The 24,219-nt window shown below is 42.1% G+C and overlaps 1 protein-coding gene across 9 annotated transcripts in view; it reads right to left on the bottom strand.

Moving 5' to 3' along the window:
- FAM160A1 (family with sequence similarity 160 member A1) overlaps nt 1-24,219 on the bottom strand; it is a 285,642-nt gene that overhangs the window by 118,216 nt on the left and 143,207 nt on the right. For all 9 annotated transcript variants that reach the window (XM_029606299.1, XM_029606802.1, XM_029606565.1 and 6 more), the window contains one exon: nt 20,344-20,576. In XM_029606299.1, the coding sequence (XP_029462159.1) occupies nt 20,344-20,436 (93 nt within the window). In that variant the 5' untranslated portion in view covers nt 20,437-20,576. The remainder of the gene's footprint in view (nt 1-20,343; nt 20,577-24,219) is intronic.

The raw sequence follows: 24,219 nt of genomic DNA, 5'->3' as shown, positions 1-24,219 counted from the left end.
TAAATATTTGTAGTGTTGCCTTTTCATAGATAGGGTTATTACTGTTTGAATGAGTTCCATAATGCAGGTGTAACTTTGTGTGCATTATTGCAGATCCTGGGAGTGTCTTAGGTGCTATATTTCTCTTTCCATTTCACCAGGTTTGCACTGCATGCAGAGTGGCTTTTTTGGGTTTCCATTCCAGTTTCTGTCTCCATATTTCTAATTTGTGGTCTTTCTGTACTTGGTGAAGATCGATTCTGTGTGTGTGACAGAGGTGAGGTGTTTTACTAGCATGTAGGCATTTGTATGAATAGGACAGGTATTGGTGGTAAGTTACTGTTATTTTCATAAGGAGGGCTATGGCACCTGGTAGGAGAGAGTGTTTATGTTGCTGTTACTGAGATGACACCAGAAATATCTTTTCGTATGGTAAATTTAACAGGGGATGTCCTAGTTCTGTTCTGCACCCATTGTTGGGGGGGTCAGGGCGGTTCCGGTGGATACAGAGTATATGTTTACATTTAGCCCTGAGATGATCATATATTCAGTGCGTCACACATGTGAGAACCATCTGTCAGGTGTGTCCCGATAGAAAACAAGATTGAGAACCACAGATTTAAAAAATATGCATTTACAGTAACAGATTTTACATGAAAAGAATATTCAGTGTTCTAAGGTAACAATATTGCTTAAAACATGTATATTATGCATGCACAACTGTGGTACCAACAGGAAATCTCTGCAAAAAAAAAAAAAAGACACCTGCAGTCATCTGGTATTGGGACTATTGTAAAGCATGTTGATCCTCAGAACGCTTTATGTAAACTTAATTACAATATAGTAAATCTCCCATATAAAAAGAGTTCTAGCTGCCAGCATTCAAACAGTAACAACCCTACCTATGAGGAAAGACTAAAGAGGTTAAGGCTGTTCACCTTGGAGAAGAGACGGCTGAGGGAGGGATAAGATAGAGGTCTTTAAAATCACGAGAGGTCTAGAACGGGTAAATGTGAATCGGTTATTTACTCTTTCGGATAATAGAAGGTCTAGGGGGCACTCTATGAAGTTAGCATGTAGCACATTTAAAACTAATCGGAGAAAATTCATTTTCACTCAATGCACAATTAAACTCTGGAATTTGTTGTCAGGGGATGTGGTTAGTGCAGCTGGGTTTAAAAAAGGTTTGGATACGTTCTTGGAGGAGAAGTCCATTATCTGCTATTAATCAAGTTGAATTAGAAAATAGCCACTGCTATTACTAGCATGGGATATACTTAGATTTTGGGTACTTGTAGCCTGGATTGGCCACTGTTAGAAACAAGATACTGACCCTTGCTCAGAACCAGTATGTCATGTTCTTATGTACCTATGAAAATGCAACATTTCAAATATTTCACCCGGCCCTAAAACACTATACACCTGATATTAGGAAAAGAGAACAAGCCAAGCTGAAACTACATGCTAGCAAAATATCTCACCTCAGTCACACATGCAGAACACAGACAGACCTTCACCAAATACAGAATAAAGAGACAAAGTATAACTAGAAACATGCAGACAAAAACTGAATTGGAAACCATTAACAAGACAGTCCATGTATGCAATGCAACAATCTAAAAACAGAAACATCACTATTCCTCTTTAAACATCAAACAATAAAATCAAGATATATAAAACAATCATAAAACCATGAACATACAAAGAATAAATATTCAAAATAGCCGATGAAAAGAATACCTAATTTTTAATTATTCCCAAATATCATTAAAAGCAGAATATAAACCAAATAAATAAAATATTTAAAAACATAAGACATCAAATAACACCCAATTATTAAAATTAATAAGGATTTTTTTTTAAATCCCCTGCTCTCCATACCTGAGAATATTTGATTTCAAGTTACTCTGAGACTGTCATGGATTAGTTCAGGGAGGGAGTGGTTCATCTTTCTCCTCTCTCTCACATGCCCATATTCTCCAACACAGACACACTTGCTTACTCACACATCCTCACACACACATATTCCCTTCTCTCTCATACGCTCTCTCACATACACACATATATACTCTCTCTCACCTATGTATGCTCTTACATTCTCTCTCACCTACATGCACACATCCTCTCTTCCCAGAACATACAGAGGCTTCCTCTGGCCTGCACAGTTTCTCTCACACACAAGTGCAGTCTTACATGCTACTTGCTCACATGCACATATGCTCCTACACATGTTCACCCACATTTCATCTGCTCACACATATACCCTCCCATACACACTTGCTCTCTCTCTCCCTGGAACATACCAATAACAGAAACATGCTCCTTGGGCCTGTGCAACACCTCTCGCATAAGAACAAAAGATATGCCATACTGGGTCAGACTAAGGATCCATCAAGCCCAGCATCCTGTTTCCAACAGTGGCAAATCCAAGTCACAAGTACCTGGCAAGTACCCAAACATTAGATAAATCACAAGCTCCTATTGCTTATTAATTACCATAATAGCAGTTTATGGATTTCTTTCCTCTAGGAACTTATCCAAACCTTTTTTTAAACCCAGTTACTCTAACTGCTGCAGCCACATCCTCTGGCAATGAATTCCAGAGCTGAACTATGCGCTGAGTGAAAAATAATTTTTTATTCTATTTGTTTTAAATGAGCTACTTGCTAACTTCATGGAGTGTCCCCTGATCCTTCTATTATCTCGGAGAGTAATTAACCAATTTATATAAACTTATTCATGTCCTTTCATAATTTTGTAGACTTCTATCATATCCCCCCCCCCCCCCCCCCCCCTCAGTCATCTCTTCTCCAAACTGAACAGCCCTAACTTCTTTAGCCTTTCTTCATAGGGCAGCCGTTCCATACCCCTTATTTTGGTCGCCTTTCTCTGCACTTTCTCCAGTGCAGCTATATCCATTTTGAGATGCAGTGACCAAAATTGCACACAGTAGTCAAAGTGTGGGCTTACCACGGAGCGAAACAGAGGCATGACATCCTCCCTTTTATTTGCCATTCCTTTCCTAATAATGCCTAACATTCTGTTTGCTTTGATTGCCACAGCACACTGAGCCAATGATTTCAATGTATGATTCACTATGACACCTAGATCTCTTTCCTGGGTGGTAACTCCTAAGATAGAACCTAACATTGTGTAACTACAGCAAGGGTTATTTTTCCCTATATGCATCACTTTGCACTTGTCCACGTTAAATTTCATCTGCCATTTGGAAGCCCAATCTTCCAGTCTCACAAGGTCTTCCTGCAATTCATCACAATCCACTTGAGATGTAACTATGTAACTACTCTACAAAATTTTGTATCATCTGCAAATTTGATCACCTCATTCATCATACCCCTTTCCTGATCATTTATAAATATATTAAAAAGCACCTGTCCAAGTACAGATCCCTGAGGTACTCTACTGTTTACCTTTTTCCACTGTGAAAACTGACCATTTAATCCTACGGTTTCCTGTCTTTTAACCAGCTTGCAATCCACAGAAGGACATTATCTTCTATCCCATGACTTTTTATACTCTTAGAAGCCTCTCATGTGGGACTTTGTCGAATGCCTTCTGAAAAACCAAATACACCACATCTACCAGTTCACCTTTATCCACATGTTTATTCATCCCTTCAAAAAAAAAAAAAAAAAAAGAAAAGTAGGAGATTTGTGAGGCAAGACTTCCCTTGGGTATCTCCATGTTGGCTGTGTCCCATCAAACCATGTCTATCTAAATTGTGTAATTTTATTCTTTATAACAGTTTCCACAATTTTTCCCAGCACTGAAGTCAGGCTCACCGGTCTATAGTTTCCCAGATCATCCCTGGTTCCCTTTTTAAATATAGGGGTTACATTGGCCACCTTCTAATCTTCAGGTACATCAGATGATTTTAATGATAAGTTACAAATTAATTGAAATAGGTCTGAAATTTCATTTTTTAGTTATTTCAGGACCCTGGGGTGTATACCATCCAGTCCAAGTGATTTATTACTCTTCAGTTTGTCAATCAGGCCTACCACTTCTTCCAGGTTCACCAAGATGTGGTTCAGTTCATCTGAATCCTCACCCATGAAACCCATACCGGAGAAGGTTATCTCCCCAACTTAAACACCGAAGCAAAGAAATTGTTTAATCTTTCTGCGATTGCCTTATCTTCTCTAAGTGCCCCTTTAACCCCTTGATCATCCAACGGTCCAACCAACTTCCCCCGCAGGCTTTCTGCTTCGGCTAGACCTAAAAAGTTTTTATTGTGAGTTTTTGCCTCTCTGGTCCCAACTTCTTTTCAAATTCTCTCTTCGCCTGTCTTATCAATGTCTTACATTTAACTTGCCAATGTTTATGCTTTATCCTATTTTCTTCTGAAGGATCCTTCTTCCAATTTTTGAATGAAGATCTTTTGGCTAAAATAGCCTCTTTCACCTCACCTTTTATCCATGCCGGTAATAGTTTTGCCTTCCTTCCACCTTCTTAATGCATAGAATACATCTGGTCTGTGCTTCTAGGATTTTTTTTTTTTTTTAAACAATGTCCATACCTGTTGCACACTTTTTACCTTTGTAACTGCACCTTTCAGTTTTTTCTATTTTTCTCATTTTATCAGTTTCCCTTTTGAAAGTTTAGTGCTAGAGCCGTGGATTTACTTATTGTTCCCCTTTCAGTCATTAATTCAAATTTGATCATATGATCACTACTGCCAAGTGGCTCCACCACTTTTATCTCTCTTACCAAAGGCTGCTCACCACTAAGAATTAGATCCAAAATTGCTCCCTCTCTGGATGGTTCCTGAACCAATTGCTCCATAAAACTGGCAAAACGTCATCAACGTCAGCATTCCAGAGCTCAGACTGGCGTTTTAGAGCTCAGGTAAAAAGCAGTACAGCGGCCATTTTAATGCACTTTGGAGAAAATCTCAACAGTTTGGAATAAAAACTTCAAGGAGCAAACTTTAAGATAAGTACAACACCATTTTCCAATGGGCGAGAATTGTTGCTTTATATAAAATGATTGGTTCAACTAGTTGTGGAGCAGTGGTTTCAAGAAAAGAAAGGAGAAAGAGGATGTTTAAGGACATTTTAATATATAGAAAATAAAAAAGGATTTTGATTAAAAAAAAAAAAAAAAAAAAAAAAGGTTTTTGGACCCATGAGTGGAACAACTGCTGTCAATTTCACAAAAAGAAAAGGTCTAAACCACTGATGAGGTCTTTTCCTCTCTCAAATAAAAATTATTTTCAAATTAGAAAGATAGGAAAAAGATTTTAAAAATTTATAAAAAAAAAAAATTTTTATAAAAAAAAGAAAGGTTTAGAATAAAAGTTAGATTATTTTTTTTTTTAAAGAAAAAAGTTGTGGTTCTCCACGGTTTTCAAAATAAATAATGTTTGAGTGAAAGCAACAGAAAATTGTAACACTAGCAAGTTTTTCTTGATTAATGCTACAATATTACTGCAACTTTTTTAATGTCTGAATATTGATTTTTTACTTATTTTTGCTTTTGTGAAAATTAAGAGTTTGTGAAAAGCATTTATCTTAAAAATATGAAAATTAGTGAAAACCACTTATCTTAAATGTGATAGATGAGCACTCCACAGAATGTCTCTATGAATTTCCAAAGAGGGAAGACCAAAAACCGTGATCCATATTTTAGAAGTCACTATGCACAGAGACCCATTAGGCATTGATTGAATGAACATCGCAGCTGTGTTACAGCTTTAAAAACATCGGCCCCAATAGTACAACATTGTAGGGATAATACCATACCTTTAGCCAAATAAGATTTATTTATTTATTTTAACATATTTCTATACCGGTCTTCATGAAGGGATTCATATCAGACAGGTTTACATGGAACTTGGGGATTAACTAGATAACCAAACAAGAACGCCGAAGCAAAGTTACATATAACAAGGAATATGAACTTGGGGGCTAAAGTAGCCAGGAAATAGAGAGACAGAAAAAAAACTGGAGGTAAAATACAATGAAGGGTAATGGGATTAGTGTGAACGTCCCGTCAGTTGAGCTGAGTCTGAGATGATACTTTCGGAATTAGGGGAAGGCTTGGAGGAAAAGCCAAGTCTTAAGTTTTCTTCGGAAAGTAAGAAGGCAGGGTTCCAGTCTTAGGTCAGTCGGCAATTTGTTCCAAAGGACTGGGCCCGCTGTGGAGAGTGCACGTTCTTTGGTGGAAGTTAGGCGGTAGGTTATTGATTTTGTTCCAACATATAATCGAGGAGGCAACCGGTTGGCAATTATTATCAAATGGGAACAATATTCGAATTATGTTTTGAGAAAGTTATATCCCCTTGGGTCTAAATCAGGAAATAGATTGGTAGTCATTGATTTAAGTGAGCATGGAAGTTCATATTTGATTAACATATTTGGGGTTTTTTTACATATGTAAATTTGGAATATTAACACCAATTGAGTGCAGGATAAACCAATATCTCCATTTTCTATTTAAGGACTTAAGGAGTGGTTTAATTTGTGACAATGCACTGTGGGGGCAGATTTAAAAAACCAGGAGGATTTACGCGCGTAGGTGGTGTTACGTGCGCTGGGCCTATTTTCAAAAGGCCCGGCGGCGCGTGTAAGTCCCGGGACTTTACCAAATGGGCTGGCAGGGGGCGGGGTGGGTCGCGGGCGGAGTTGAGGCCTTTGCCACTGTGCCAGGGAATCGCACGCCGGCAGTCAGCAGGCAGGCGCAACTTATAAAATAAATGTTATGGGGGTTTTTAGGTAGGGCAAGGTGGGGGGGGGGGGCAGAAGGAAAGTTCCCTCCAAGGCTGCTCCGATTTCGGAGAGGCCTTGGAGAGAACAGGGAAAGCTAGCAGGGCTCCCCAAGGGCTTGGTGCGCGCAAGGAACACTACTGTGCACACCTTTGAGTGCGCTGACCCCAGATTTTATAACATACGTGTGGCTGCATGCGCATATTATAAAATTGGGCGTACATTTGTGCACGCCGGGTTGCGCGCCCAAATGTACACCTGTGCGTAGGTATTAAAATCCAGCCCTGTCTTTACAGTGAACGCCATAGTGGACTAATCAACGTGATACTTTGATGAAGAGATGAATATCTCCAGATGTTTTCTAAATGAGGTGAACACTTAAAGTTTTTGGACCATATTTAAAAATGAAGAGATTAATATATTCCTCAGCTTCTTCTAATGAGGTAAACACTATTTGGAAAAACCTTTTGGACTATAATTGATTAAACAGAGGAAAAAAGACCTTTCCCTGAGGTACAAAGCGTGATGACTTCTGAAACGTGGATAACGTTGTTTGGTTTTTGGTCTTCCCTCCATCGAGTGCTCATCTACCAAATTTAAGATAAGTGGTTTTCACTAATTATCATCCCCACCAAAGCTCTAATAGCCATCCCCGAATGCATAGCCAGCACTATAGCAGACATTATCAACTGCTCCTTCACCCATGGGACAGTCCCAGACCCCCTCAAACACGCTGTTGTTAAACCCCTCCTCAAGAAACCCTCCCTAGACCCAAAAGACCCCGCCAACTTCCGCCCCATTTCCAACCTCCCTTTTATCTCCAAACTAATGGAAAAAGTGGTTAATTCTCAACTCATGGACTACCTTGAAAACCATGATATCCTCCATGTTTCCCAATTCGGATTCAGGAAACACTTTAATACTGAATCCTTACTCCTTTCCCTTACTGACCATCTCCTCAGAGGTCTGGGACAAGGCCACAGCTACCTCCTCGCCCTTCTCGATATTTCAGCGGCCTTCGACACCATCAGCCACCACCACATCCTGACACGGCTAGAAAGCATCGGCATCTCAGGAATAGCCCTCACCTGGTTCAAATCCTACCTCTCTAACAGAAAGTTCTCTGTTAAAATTGGAAACAACCTATCTGCCTCATACCCCCTACAACAAGGAGTCCCGCAAGGCTCATCACTTTCTTCGACCCTCTTCAATGTTTACCTCACACCTCTCTGCCACCTCCTCTCAGACCTTAAACTCAAATTCTATCTCTATGCTGATGATGTACAGATCATCATTCCCATTCACAACTCTATATCTGATGCCCTGGAACACTGGGAAAATTGCCTAGCAGCTATCAACGCCCTCCTCACCAACCTTCAGCTTGCACTCAACACAAATAAAACAGAACTCCTCCACATCTCCTCGCATCCCCCTGACCTCCCGCCTAACGACCCTAAACTTAACCTCCTTACTGCTCAACCCTCCGTTAGGGACCTCGGAGTCCTCCTCGATCCCAATCTCAGTATGAAACCTCACATCAATTCCATCCTCAAAGCCGGTTTCTTCAAACTCAATGTTCTAAAGAAACTCAGACCCCTGCTCTACACCCATGACCTCCGTACAGTGATTCAAGCCACCCTCACCTCCAAACTTGATTACTGTAATGCCCTCCTCTTAGGGCTCCCCCTATCTTCGATAAAACCCCTCCAACTATTGCAAAATGCTACTGCAAGACTCATCACGAACACACGCAAACACGACCATATTACCCCCATCCTTAAGGACTTACATTGGCTCCCCATCCTGTCCCGCATACACTACAAAACTTTGACCATAATACACAAATCCATCCACACCCACAACTCAAACTGGCTCGACCTCCCATTCACCGCCTCCTTTTCCACCCGAGCCACCAGATCCACCAACAAAGGCACCCTACATGTTCAATCCTTGAAAACAGCTCATCTCTCCTCCACCCGCGACCGTGCCATCTCAATTGCCGGTCCAGCCCTCTGGAACTCCCTACCTGTCCACATGCGCCTTGAACCCTGTGCATTCAAATTCAAAAAGAAACTAAAAACACTTCTGTTCAACCATGCCTATACAGAATAGCTTTCCCTCCCCCTCCGCAGCCCCCCCCCCTCTAGGTGACCGCCCTCTCCTTATATTAAGGAGATATTCAATGTAAATTGTAAATTGTTAATTGTTATTCTCTCGTTATGACCTTCTTGTTTTCTATCCTTCATTCTGCCTATTGGTTATCCCCGCGCCCAGTTACTATCCCTGTTGAAATGTACTTTCCAACCTTGCAGTTATTATGTGAACCGGTATGATGTCCCCACAAATACCGGTATATAAAAGTTTCTAAATAAATAAATAAATAAATAAATGCTTTTCACAAATTCTTATAACTTTCACTAAAGCAAAAATAAGTAACAATAGGGAGGAGGCATAGACCAATGATTAAATCAATATTCAGGCATTAAAACAAGTTGCAGTAATATTGCAGCATTAAGCCTGTAAATATGATGGTCATGCTGTCTTTATTAAGATATGTAAAATATGTGTTTAAAAAAAATAATTAATACAGAGTTCAATGATTTAGGGAAGATTTTTCTCAGTCAAACTAAGTTAAAACATGCTCTCAGCCTTTTGCATAGGCTGACTGCACATTTTAACTCCATTTGGAAGAGAGGAGGAGAGAAATTTTAAAAAATTGTCTCTTAGACTCATGTTTATAAACACCAAAAAAGCAGCAAACGTTTTGTACATATAAATCATAATCATACTTTATGCAAAGAACACACTAGGGAAGTGCATTCGTTTGCGACAAAAGAAGAAATAGAGATGACATTTCCTATTTCATCGTGTTTCGGGGGGCGAAGAAAGGATAAGAAAAGCCACAAAGTTTTGTGTGGTTTTATTATCGTTTTTTTTGGGGGGGGGGGGGGGAGGAGAAAGGGCACATTAAAAAAAAAAAAACCCATACCCACCCCAACCCTTCAAATTTAATTAATTGCAATTCCTCACCGTCTAGACCTTTACTTGCCTGAAACACCCCCCCCCCCCCCCCAAGACATACCAAAAGTCCCTGGTGGTCCAGCAGGATCCCGGAAGCGATCTCACCCTCTCGGGCCGTCGGCTGCCACTAATCAAAATGGCACCGATGACCCTTTGCCCTTACCGTGTGACAGGGGCTATCGGTGCCATTGGCCGGCCTCTGTCACATGGTAGAAGCAATGGATAGCCGGCGGAATCTTAAAAAATGTCGCGGGCCATCCATTGCTCTTACCATGTGACAGGGGCCGACCAGTGGCACCGATAGCCCGTGTCACACGGTAAGGGCAAAGGGCCATCGGCGCCATTTTGATTAGTGGCAGCCGACAGCCCGAGAGGGGGAGATCGCTCCCGGGACCTCGCTGGACCACCAGGGACTTTTTGTATGTCTTGGTGGGGGTCGGGCAAGTCTTGGGGAGGGGTTTGCAATTAATTAAATTTGAAGGGTTGGGGTGGGTTTGGGGTTGGTTTTTTTGTTTTTTTACACCCCCCCCCCCCCGTTGGAATTCATTAAATCTGAAGGGTTGGGGCAGGTTTCGGGGGGAGGGGGGCATACGAAATAAAATCAGCCCAAACCGCAGGAAAATGAAATTTCAGGCAGCGGGTCGATAACGAAGACCGAACCAAAAGGTTCGGCCGAATCTCATCTCTAGAACACACACTGTGCATGCACAAAGCAAGTTATCTGCCTGGCAACAGAACTCCAACTTCTGCCCATAAAGTAACATTAGCCCTGGAAACTTTATGCTGCCTCAGACCAGGAGTTAAGTCTCCTGTGCACCTCTCTGTATTGAGGGTAATAGCTAATGCCTTCATTAGCTTGAGATTTGCGTGAGATGGTGCTAACTTGTATGCACATTTTTTGTTTGCACATTTTACTGCACTGGCAATAAAAAGTTTTATGCAAAAATAATAAAATAAAAACAGTCATGTATTCTGTCTAGTGCGCCATATTCAAAAGGCCCGAAGAGAGGCTAATCCTCAAAAGCTATCACAGTTAATTTAGTCACAGTCGAATTAGTCCAGTAAAAATGAAACTAGTTAGAATTAAGTTAGTCCAATAAAGATATCATCCACAACTTGTTTGTTAAGCCTTAATTTCACTTATTGGCACCACTGTTGGAGGCAATAGCAGAGAAGCGAACGATTTCACAGAAACCAGACTACACGCTCACCATTACAGAAGAACCCTCTGGAGCAGAAGGGTGAAAAATCAGAAATGAGATTTTTTTTTTTTTTAAAGTAACATACCAATATAAATACCTTCCATTCTTGTTCGCTTTTTTAAAACAGTCTTCTTAATTTTCATACCTTATGCGTGTTAAGCGATCATAAAAGGAAGCCTGTTTGCTAGAAGGGTCACTATAGCTAATCATAAGAAGTCTGCACAAGTAAGAAGGAGCCCTTAGGCCAACGGAAATGCAAAAAAACTTAAGACGTTACTAATTAAGGTACAGCAAAATGTTAAATGCTTCAGGGCCATTTTCAAGCTGGAGACAAAGGCCATGGGCGTTTTTTTCACCCATGAACTTCGCACCCATTTTCAAAGAGGAAGGACACATGGTACATTCAATTTGAAATGTGCCATGGGCACAAGGAACTTGAAGAAACTTGCACCTGGTTTTTGTGCAGGTACTTCTTCTGGGAGTAATAACTGACGCAGAGTTGAGAAATGGAAAGCCACATAAATTATACTCCATCCGAGCTAAACACACCGCTCAGGAGCACCATCTTTAAATGCAGCTAAAAGAACGCATCTGGTTGAACAAAGCACACAGTTTCAGCCTCTGATGGAGGGCAATCGTCAGATGGCCAATTCCCACAAATAAATGGTTTAAAAAATTGTCATCCTCCAGTGATACTTCCACTTCCTAGTATATTACGAGATAAGAAAGTGTTTCCAGAATACTGACAGAAATATCCTCAAGAAAACAAAAAATGTAGCTGTGTTTTCTTGGCCACTAAAGGGAACTGGAAACCCAGGTGTCCTTTGTAAAGCATGAGTTTTAGTTGTCATCTTATTAACAATGTGTATAGGGTAAACCAGATCTGTGAGGCAGTGTATAGCAACATATATGAAAGTCCCTGCTCTTACATATAACATAAGATTTGCCATACTGGGTCAGACAAAGGTCCATCAAGCCCAGTATCCTGTCTCCAACAGTGGCCAATCCAGGTCACAATTTCCTGACAGGATCCGAAAACGTTGAGAGATTCCATGCAGTTTATCCCAAGGATATGCAGTAGATTTCCTCAAGTCCACTTTAATAATGATTTATGGACTTTTCTTCCAGAAATTTGTCTAAACCTTTTTTTAAATCCAGCTATAACAACTTTCTCCACATCCTCTGGCAACAAATTCCAGAGTTTAATTATGCATTGAGTAAAAACTTTTTCTATTAACTTCAATCACATCTATCTGTTCCATTCCACTCATCATTTTATAAACCTCTATCATATCTCCCCATCAGCAGACTCTTCTACAAAATGAAGAGCCCTAACCTCTTTAGACTTTCATAGGGGAACCGTTCCACCACCGTTATTTTGGTTGCCCTTCTCTGTACCTTTTCTAATTGTATGTCTTTGAGATGTGATGACCAGAACTACACACAATTCTCAAGGAGCGGTCATACCACGAAGCAATACAGCGGCGTTATGATATTTTCAGTTTTATTCTCCATGCCATTCCTAATAATTCCTTTCATTGTATTTGCTTTCTTGGCCACCGGCGGACAATGAGCAGAGGATTTCATCATATCCACAAGGACACCTAGATTCTTTTCCTAGGTGGTGACTACAAAGTGGAACCTTGCATTGTGTAGCTATAATTTAGGTTGATCTTCCCTAAATGTATTACTTTGTACTTGTCCACATTAAAATGTCATCTGGCATTTGGACGCCCAGTCTCTCAATCTTGCAAGGTCCTCTTGCAACTTCTCACAATACTCTTGTGATTTAACAACCTTGAATAAATTTTGTATCAGCAAATTTTACCACCTCATTCATCGTTCCCATATCTAGGTCAATTATGAATGTTAAAAAGCAGAGGCCCCAGAACAGATCCCTGGGGCATCTTTCTCCATTGAGAAAAATGACCATTTAGCCCTACTCTCTGTTTTCTATCTTTTAACCAGCTCTCAGTCCACTACAGAACATTGACTCCTATCCCAAGGCATTTTAATTTCCTCAATAGAGTCTCTCAAACCTTTTCAAACACTTTGTGAAAATCCAGATAAATTATATCGACTAGTTCACATTTATCCACGTTTATTCACGCCTTCAAAAAAAAAAAAAAAAGGTAGCAAATTGGTGTGTCAAGACTTCCCTTGGCTAAATCCAAGTTAACTTTGTCTCACTAAAATATGTCTATCTGTATGTTCAGTAAATTTTGTTCTTTAGAATAATTTCAACCACTTTTCCCGGCATTGGCATCACGCTCATTGGTCTGTAGTTTCCTGGATCACCCCTGGAACAGTTTTAAAAATAGTTACATTGGCCACCCTCCAATCTTCAGGAATCCTAACTGATTTTAATGATAGTTTATAGATTACTAACATTCAGGCCAGGCCGATACAGTACAGTGCGCACTGTTAGCTGGCATTTGGAAGTGCGTTTTTGACGCGCTAGCTTTACCCATTATTCAGTAAGGGGTAATAGCGTGTCCAAAATGCGCGTCCAACCCCACCAACCTAATAGCGCCCGCAACATGCATATGCATGTTGATGGCCCTATTAAGTAATCCCGCGCGATTCAGTAAGAAAAATGTGCAGCCAAGCCAATCATTTTACTTACAGAAATTAGCGCCTACCCAAAAGGTAGGCGCTAATTTCTCCGGGCACCAGGAAAGAGCACAGAAAAGCAGTAAAAACTGCTTTTCTGTGCACCCTCAGACTTAATATCATGGCGATATTAAGCTGGAGGTCCCAAAAGTTTAAAAAAGTAAAAAAAAAAAATAAAATTTTTTTTGAAATAGGCCCGCGGCTTGAAAACCGGACACTCAAATTTTGCCGGCGTCCGGTTTCCAAACCCGTGGCCGTCAGTGGGCTCGAGAACCGATGCCGGCAAAATTGAGCGTCGGCTGTCAAACCTGCTGAAAGCCGCCGCTCCTATCCAAAAAGAGGAGCTAAACATTGTGAAAACTGTGACAATTGTTAATAGATGATAAGAATTAAATAGGCCTTTATTATCAAGTTTAACAATATATTATCTGTATGGACACATTTAGAAGACATGGCTTCCTTTATTATTATATTCACTATCACATCTGGATTGCAGTTGCCAGAAAATGAGATTAAGTAGGTACATGGGCACATAGCGAAGAATTCAATTTCTGGGGTAAAATATATAGATATATAATTGACCATCTATATCTAAACATTGTAAACATTGAAATCACACAGTTATCCTTGGCATCTTTAAAAATTGTGGTTGTATTAATTTTACATAAGTAATTACAGACCAATAAAGTGAATGTGCACTGTTGTTCGGTGAGGGAGCGGTTTATATTCTATAAATAAGAACATAAGAAATTGCCATGCTGGGTCAGACCAAGGGTCCATCAAGCCCAGCATCCTGTTTCCAACAGAGGCCAAAACCAGGCCACAAGAACCTGGCAATTGCCCAAATACTAAGAAGATCCCATGCTACTGATGCAATTAATAGCAGTGGCTAATCCCTAAGTAAACTTGATAAATAGCCGTTAATGGACTTCTCATCCAAGAACTTATCCAAACCTTTTTTGAACCCAGCTACACTAACTGCACTAACCATATCCTCTGGCAACAAGTTCCAGAGCTTTATTGTGCGTTGAGTGAAGAAGAATTTTCTCCGATTAGTCTTAAATGTGCTACTTGCTAAGTTCATGGACTGCCTCCTAGTCCTTCTATTATTCGAAAGTGTAAATAACCGATTCACATCTACTCGTTCAAGACCTCTCATGATCTTAAAGACCTCTATCATATCCCCCCTCAGCCGTCTCTTCTCCAAGCTGAACAGCCCTAACCTCTTCAGCCTTTCCTCATAGGGGAGCTGTTCCATCCCCATTATCATTTTGGTTGCCCTTCTCTGTACCTTCTCCATCTCAACTATATCTTTTTTGAGTTGCGGCAACCAGAATTGTACACAGTATTCAAGGTGCGGTCTCACCATGGAGCGATATAGAGGCATTATGACATTTTCCATTGTATTAACCATTCCCTTCCTAATAATTCCTAACATTCTGTTTGCTTTTTTGACTGCTGCAGCACACTGAGCCGACGATTTTAATGTATTATCTACTATGATGCCAAGATTTTTTCTTGGGTAGTAGCTCCTAATATGGAACCTAACATTGTGTATCTACAGCAAGGATTATTTTTCCCTTTATGCAATACCTTGCACTTGTCCACAATAAATTTCAACTGCCATCTGGATGCCCAATCTTCCAGTCTTGCAAGGTCCTCCTGTAATGTATCACAATCCGTTTGTGATTTAACTACTCTGAATAATTTTGTATCATCTGCAAATTTGATAACCTCACTCGTAGTATTCCTTTCCAGATCATTTATATATATATTGAAAAGCGCCGGTCCAAGTACAGATCCCTGAGGCACTCCACTGTTTACCCTTTTCCACTGAGAAAATTGACCATTTAATCCTACTCTCTGTTTCCTAGTTCTAGTATCGAGGCACAAGCCCCCTGAAGTTGCAAAAGCTAGTTCTCCACTCTGATAAGCAGATTCTTGGTGCCCCAAGATTGAAAATGTGCTGTCCCCAAGAAATCAGATGAAGAACTTTTTCATGAATTGCTCCAACACTTTGGAATGCAGTAAATCTTCACTTAAGAAGAAGAATGCAAGTTCTTTAGGAATAAATTAAAGGTCCTTTTTTTTATGCCATTTGTCTATTTTTGTTGTGTTCTCATTGTTCTTCTGTTTGTTTTACATGTCAGACAATTTTAGGTATGTTTCATTGTAATCCGCATTGATCAATTGTTTGGATGTAGTGAATAAATAATTACAATAAACAAATATATGAATGAAAAGCTCAGGGCAATCTGGGATACCCTAATTTTCAAAGATACTGGTATGCCATGCAATTACAAGCAGTGTTAGAATACAAAATATTTTATAAGGAGCAGCCCTGGATTAAAATAGAGCATTTTTGGGGCAATATGCTATTGAGATATCCGATTATGGGTACCTAAGAAGGATAGGACAATTCTGTCTACTCGCAATATATTTATCAAAATTATGTTGTAAATTTAGGCTAGATTAAAAAATGGTTTTATACTTGCAAGAAATATATCTTTCGGCTCTCCAATGTAATATAATAAAGCATTCCCACCAGGGTTGGAGTCTTGTTAATAGATAGGAAATAGTTTATTTCTTGGCGGGGTCGGTTTCTGTTGAATAATATAATTAGCTTCTAAGAGATAAATATGGTCTACCTCAAATCTGGCTATTTTCAATATTCACAAGTTTCCAATTATCTTAGACAAAAGCAAGTTGAAATAGACTTTCACAAGACAATACACAATTAGAGACTATCTACAATAAGTCTCTCTACAAAGGAACTAAACAACTGTGAGATTTGCAGGTAGGTCCCAAAAAATAAACATCATATTAGGTTTTGGAAGAGGGAATTGGGGGGGTTCACTTACTGAAGAGTAGAGGGAAATTATTGGATTGAAGATGCACAAGCTTTCAGTTTCTACATTTTAAGTGGCCAATGGTTATTCAATATATTTTCAATGGTATTTAACCTTACACAGGTTGAGTAAAATTTATCAGACTAACAGATGAATGTTGGCAGGGTTGTAGTTGTTGCAACAGTCTCTTCCCGACGGCTTCACTCCACCTACCTTTCTTTCCTTACACCTCCTCTCACTTTGGATGGACGTCTGCCTGCTGTCCTCTCCAGCGTCCCCAGACCGGATTGGGCGCTGCCTCCCCGCCATGCTCTGCTGGTACCTTAGGGCGCGCGCGCCGCGTGGCCCACTCTTATTTCCTACTTGGTGCTAACCTCAGGGGCATCCCCCCGTGATGACGTCACGCTGCCCGGATATTTAAAGCCCAAGATGTTTGCTAGCCTTTGAGTTAGCAAGGGGGAATATTAAAGATGGGTTTCGCTCTCCGTACCCAGCTACTTTGCCTCTCCAATTTCCATTGGACTCTTAACGCTAACGGGGTACCCGCTCCTCGGGGGCCTCACTTGCTTTTCAGGTCACTATCAGGAAATTGGTACTCGCTCCTCGAGAACCCATGTTCCCTGACTCGCTGCCTGCTCCTACCTTCTCTTCTGCCTGGAAGGATTCGCTATCTTCAACACCAGTGAGTACTACCATCTTCACCTCAGAGCTGTTCCCTGGAACCAGGTACTCGCTCCTCGAGGGCCTGCCTCTGTTCCAGCCCTAGTGCCATCTCCTACGTGGAACCGCTGTGTGAGTACATTACCTTCAAGCCTCTCAGCTCTCAGGGATCAAGTACTCGCTCCTCGAGGGCCTGCTCTCCCTATCCTGGGGTTCTCCTTACTGGGGCTTTGTGCATATTCCACTGTACTCATTCTCAGTTCTTTCCACTACAGCTCTGCTACCGGAGGAGTCGCTGTTCCAGCGCCTGAGGGACACTAGCCCAGCTGCGCTACTTCTGCTGCTCACTACTGCCACCTCTGGTGGCTCCACCACATTGTCTAATGAAAGATCAATCTCTGTGTTTGTGTGTCCTAAGCTGAGCCTGACCTGTGGCCCTTCACGGGACTTCCCCCCCCGTGGGCGTGGTCAGCTGCCACAGTGTCCAAGGGTCTACCCAAACCTCACTAATTACAACAGTAGTGGATAAGGCACAATGTTTCATATATGGTGGAGCTGTGAAATAATGTTCTAGAGCTTATCTGAAAAATTCCTCAGATTTTTTGAATTTGGTTTATTGGGAGGGGATATTCCTCATTCTAAAGACAAATTACTCAGTTACTGGTGGCAACTGGATATGAAATTGTAGCATATTGGAATTAGACCTATCCACCAACTCTACATAGATGGTTTAAAAGAATTTGGAACGGCTATCTGATGGACAAGCTGACTTGTTCTGCTTCATAATTGTAGGCAGCAGTTTATGCTGAACGGAAACCTTTATTGAACTGTAAACTGTCTGTCAGTAGCTTGAGATCTGAAAAAGCTTCTATTGAGTTTCAAACTATCAATAATTAGAGTTAGTTTTTTGCAAAACTGAAGTTGAACTTGGTTCAGCTTAATTAATACTTTCTGTAGGGAAAAGATGAGGATTGGTTTCAAATCTGAAATCTACTGGCTATTGAAGACGGTTGAATTTTGATTGAAAGATATATGTTGATTACCTTTGCATGAGGCTTAAAGATTTTTGTAATCCAGTAATATCAATAAAACATTTAAATACAAAAAAAAAGTTCTAGTAGCCACAGTAGCCCTGGAGAAAAGACTGGAGTTTTGGTAGGATAGGACACCTTTTAAAAAAGAGTCAGGGACCCTCCAGTTCGAGGGCAATAAACTGGTCGGGTTTTCAGGATATCCCTATTGAATAAGCATGAAATGCGTAAGATCCGAATACATCAGACAATGTGCATGGACTGGGGGTTCAAGAATTTAACAAAAAAAAAAAAAAAGATGTTCTAGCACGCGAGCTTTCCAGACCCCATCATCATGAGAAACATTTCAAACCAACTCACAGCAAATTTCTTAAGGGACAGCTGTTTTGAGTCAGGAAGACTCACCTGGTTATTTTTAATAGAATTGCCATTAATTGGCAAGATCACTTACCACTGCAATATCAGCGCCTAAAGGTGCTGGAAAAGCTGTTTTCTTTGTATTTATTTTTTTTTAAGTACGGCACATGATTATGAATTATGGCCTAATGCAAGGGTCCGCAAACACAGTCCTCCACCACCACAACCCTATTGGGTTTTTAGGGATTTCCACAATGAATATGCATAAGATATATTTGCATACAATGGAGGCAGTGCATGCAAATAGATCTCATATATATTTATTGTGGAAATCCAAAAAAACACCAAAATGTATGTATGTTGGGGTCATGGCCCTAGCGGACAGAGTTTGGGGACCCCTGGTTTAATGGAAATTTGTTTTTGATTTTTTTTTTAAAATTAGATATGAGCTAGGGATTTCTTGCATATGATCAGCTACACCTATCTGGTACAATTCCCGCCAAGGAAACTCTGAGCTATGGAAGTTTGACATTGCATGTGCACAGAAGTAGTCCATAATGAGGATAGGTAATGAGGGGGAAGATTACTTTTAATCAAAATTATAATTATAGCGCAAGACAGCATGAAACCTTTGAGATGGCTACAGTGGAAGGCGCAGACTGAGTGTCAGCCTGTGCAGCTCCACACTTCAAGCTTCAAAGAAAAAACCCTCATGCCTGCTAGACCCCAGCATCCAGCGCTTTCCTGTTCAATGTTTATTTCAAAGTAAAAAAATAAGACTAGCCTGCCAGCCAAATGTCTTGGAAACCGTACCCCTCAGCTGCAAGGCAGATCCATCCTGAACGCTGCAGCAGCAGTAGTCCAGGACATTCACTCACACCCACTCAAGGCGGTGGATGAAGCATCACTGCGCTTGATGTGGGGGGGGGGGGGGAGGAGGGGAATAGCATTTTCATGCATACTTTGGGGCTGATACAAAAAAAAAAGAAAAAAATGCACTGAAAGTGGGTGCTGAGTGTTCAGCGCCCGCTTTCCTAACACACACCCCCCCCCCCCCCCCCCGGGGCTCCTCTCCTGGGGGCGCCATGCAATATTAAAATTAGGGGCTGTGCTGTCAAGCTAGGGTCGATTGTGTGCCCCTAGCGCCTCCTTGACGGTGGGGCACACAGGAGAAATCGGCTGTCCGCCAGTTAAGAAAATAGACACTGAATTTATCGGCATCCGTTTTCCTAATTGGCCACAGCCATGGGTTCGGGAAAACAAACCCTGATTAACTGAGCGTCCATTTCCCGAACCTGACTGCCAGCACTTAATCTTTTGTTCCTCTGACTTAAAATTGCTACAATATTTAGTCAGAGGATGTATAGAAAAGCAGTATTTTCTGCTTTTCTGTACAACTTTTTGGGGGCGCTCAGAAATTAACTCCTGCTCTGCGCAGACAATTTCTGAGCGCAAAAATGTGCGTATTGGACGCATATTTTTTTTTTTTTACATTTGGGGTGACTAATAGCTTCGTCAACATGCATTTGCATGTGATGAGCACTATTAGTTTTGTGGTACATTGTTCATGCGCTATGGAGGCGCTAATCCCCTTTTAGCATAAGGGGCTACGGATGTGCCTACACAACCCATGTCCAACTGCAGGTTAAACAGTTCTTTCAGTTGAGCGCACTGTAATTCATCAGCCCCCTCAAGTAGGCAATCCACTTTCTCACAGCACCAACAGCTAGGCCAGACGCTAGGGCTGTCCTTTTAGTCAAAATGAAAGAGCTCACTTAAAATGTTTTGTCAAGGACAAAGCCATCTGCTGAAATCAAAACCAGCTCCGATAATTGATATCCTAGCCACACAAGCCAATAAAATAAATGAATGCGAGTATTTACATGCCTGTTCGATCCATTACCTGAGCCCAGTGGTTTTTAAACACGATTGTACATGTTTCCGGGTCGATGCCCTGCAGCCTCACAGCTTGCGGGATCCTGCCAGCCGAACTCATAATTCTCGCGGGGGTCTGTCCCACTAAGTCATGTTTGGTTTTCTTTAAAGTGAGTGTATAACGTCATCTGAATTCATAGGTCATACTGGGAGGCACCAGTAGGTCTCTTCTCTTTATGCCATGTGTAGAAGTCTGTAAACCTGATAAAAAAATATATATATTAGATCTAAAACTTGAATGAATTATTTAAAAAAAAAATTGCACATTTTTTTCTTAGCATTTGCTTTTTGAGCATTTATACCAAAGAAACAACATATGATGAAAGAGAAAGACCATGGGGTCAATATCTATTGAACAGGTCTAACTTAGCAGGTTAAGTAATCCATCTAAGGACTTAGCCGGATAACTTATCTAGCTAAGCAGCGCCACCTCAATCTGTCCAGTGCCCACCCCCAACTTATCCAGCTAGCCAGTGGCTGCTAAATATAACTGGATATTTCTACTTTTGCGGCTACCTGATGTCTGAATATCGATTTCCATAAAGCCTGTCTAGTCTGCCCATCCAATTTACTTCCTTCTGAATTCCATAGATTAGGGACTCGCTGTCATTTTTAATCATAAGCTCTTTACACGTAAGATTAAAAAAAACCCCAAAGTTCCAGCTTGATCAACTGGCCGTCTACTCCCACCCAGTAATGTAACGACATACGTGAAGGTACCACCGTATAAAAAGAAACAAGCAAGGCGGAACAGACAGAATTGAGGGTTTTAAAGAACCTCCCTTGCTTCCACAGTACAGTCCTTTGCTACACCACCTGACTTGGTGGGCTGTGAGCCCTGACTCTAATATACCAAATGCCACCTACCGAGCTCGCAGGTGCACTAGAAATCAAAGATGTTCATTCTATATCTTCAGAGATGCTAAGGGGGAAAACTGGCTGCAAGTGCACGCCTACCCCCTTAGTCCTGTCCAGGCAGAAAAAGTGGATTTTCCCAGTCCACTCAGGAGAAGTTCCATGGGGCACTACATGCCCCTAAGGATCTAGATTTGGTAAACAGCAAGCCCGATTCTTCTGCACCTTTTGCAGAACATTTTTAAATCGTCATTAGGAAAAAAAATAACCAGATGGCCAGAGGATTGGTGGGAAGTCTGAATGAGGTCAGATTTGCTTCTAGTACCCGATGAAGAGTTCTAGGACCACAGTATAAAATTCTGGCTTGGTCCCTTGGAGGTTGCTGTCCTGACTTTCCACTATAAACCTAGCAGGTGGGTTTGCAGAAGATAGCAGCAGCTAGATTTTTAGAACAGCGCATCAGGACCAATCTGAAAGTGCACCCAAGTACCTCAAGTTTTCCCCGATATGGTATTGGTCTACAGAAGTCCCTGGCACTTCTCTCCAGAAACGGGTCCCCTGTTGGGATACTCCTGCCAGCCATGGGAGGGGAGCTCTTCCTCTCTTTGGTAGCAGAAGCAAGCACATTCTCCCAGATTCCCCCCCCCCCCCCCCCCCCGTTAGGATACCCTTGATGTTGATGGCTATGGTAGGGGGAAAGGAGAGGGACACCCTTCCCCTTACCCGGAACTTTTCAGGGCAGAAGCAGAGCACATTCTCCTCTTAATTTTCTTTTCTTTACGTCTTTACTATTTAGGCAGAGGGTCACCGGGCCTTATGAGCATCACCCCCTTTTTCCCAAACCAATTTGGCATTTTTGGGACTGAACAGTCATGTGTTCAGGCAAAGTGGTTCCTTCCTTCCCCCCCCTTGGAGGCCTCTCCTGGAGGACTTACAGCAAGGGGCGGGGCTCCTACCATGTCAATCATGGGTATGGGGAGGCTGTGGTGTTCAGAAGCTCGCCCTGCAGCCTGAGCACGGCCATGGCATTATCTCCTTCCTCTGGACAGACTTGCACCCAGTATCTGATGTGGGTTTCTGGGATACCAGCTTGCTAGTTTGTGCTTTACAGATTGTGTTGTTGCAGTAATGTCTTCTCAAGGCAAATGATGTGTGAAGTGTTGCGATCCCGGTCGCTAGACTAGCGACCGGGTCCTTACCTGCTGCCTCCCGCTGCGGGCCGCGGCAGGGCGTGGCGCTTCCGGGCCTACCGGGTCTCTTCGCGGCGGCATCCCCACGAGGAAGACGCCGCCGAGCTTCGAGTTAAACTCCACCCCTTCCCGGGGCACACGCGTGCGTGAGACAGGACCTTTTAACGGTCCAACTGCGGGGAGCTCCAGCCCGCCCCCTTTGGTGACATCAGACACTGGCAACTACTTAAGGCCGGCGTCTGCCCTGTGGAGGTTGCCTAGCAACAAAGTTACTCAATGTTTCAGTGTTTTGTGCTGTTACTGTTGATCCTGATCCTAATCCTGGTCTTGCCGCTCCTGATCCTGCTGTTCCAGATCCGCTCCGCTTCAGGATTCTTCTTGGTTAGTTCTTTGGTTTCTGACTTTGGCTCTGTCACCGATTCTCCGTGTCTGCCCCCTGCCTCGACCCTTGGCTTGTTTTCTCGTCTTGTCTCGTTCCTTCTCCTAAGTCCCAGCGGTCTGGGTCCTCACGAGCTCCTCTCGGGGGGGGGGGGGGATCTCGGGCTTCCAGGGTGAAGATTCCACTTTCATCTCTGTCTTGGTTCTGCCTCCCGGCCTGTGCCATTCTCCAAGGAATTCGCTCTTCCCATCTGCGCACTCCACCAGGCCGGCCCAAGGGTCCATCGTTCTGTCCGCAACATGAAGGGCAAAAGAAGCAGCAATCCTCCACATAAACAAACCACTCGCCAGATTAGAGTTGTGCTCCAAAAAATGAAATAGTTTACCAAAAAATCTTCTGAATCAAACAGTGACAATTCAGGTAGATGCAGAAATTACACAGAATTACAGTTCCAGAAAATCTTTAAACTTCTTATAACTCCTCTCCTTAAGTGACAGTTTCTCCTTACAGTAACACAGTATCACTGGTTACTTTGTTTCTCTTCTCTCTTCAGTTTTCTGCACAACCTAGCCTGGTCCTCTCTAATCTCCTCAGTTAGCAAAATAGTTACTCACCAGGAGGTCCTGCTCAGCTCAAGGGAAAATCCCTTCTGGTGCAGCATCTGGATCCTCCGAGCCCCAAAACAAGTCCCCCTCTGGCACAGGTTGGCTTCCTGGTCCAGATGAAACCTGTGCTTAACTACGGCTCATCTTTTAACTTCCAGACTGTAATGCAAACCCTCTCCTCCTGGCTCCTTCTCTTCAGGCCTCTGGGGCTGTTAGAGGAAAATCCCTGCCCCACCGCTGCCGCTTCCTTCTGTAATCCTGGGAGGGGATCACTGCTCCAAACCAGTGTCTTTCCCTTGCAACGTGGAGCAGCCCTTTCTCTACAGAGTCAGGGTTTTTATGACTTCGCTCAGTGAGTGAGCCCCCTAGGAGATAACCTACCCTTTTTGATGGATAAGAGGTACAACACCTTCTGGCACATATATGACCCAGAGCTTCAGGCTCACCTTTCGCTGTTTCAACATCCTGCGCACTGCCAGCAGATGTTACACACTGCCTAAAACCACTCAGGGCTCCCATAAGGGGAAACCTATATTTTACCATAAAACCTGTAGCACTGTTAATGTCTATTAACTCTTATGGCATAGGGGCCACACGTATATTTGTTCAAAAAACTTATGTACCCTTTTCAACACAATAAAGAACAAAAATAACCAGATGGCTGAAGAATTAGTTGGAAGTCTGAATGAGGTCAGATTTGCTTCCTGTATCTAATGAAGAGTTCCAGAGGCACGGTGTAGAATTCAAGAATGGTCTCTTGGATGTTGCAGTCTTGAGTTCTCACTACAGCCTGACAGGTAGATTTGTGGAGAACA

The sequence above is a fragment of the Rhinatrema bivittatum genome, chromosome 1 (genome assembly GCF_901001135.1).
Source record: "Rhinatrema bivittatum chromosome 1, aRhiBiv1.1, whole genome shotgun sequence".
Lineage (NCBI taxonomy): Eukaryota > Metazoa > Chordata > Amphibia > Gymnophiona > Rhinatrematidae > Rhinatrema > Rhinatrema bivittatum.
This window is presented reverse-complemented; position numbering and strand designations above follow the sequence as displayed.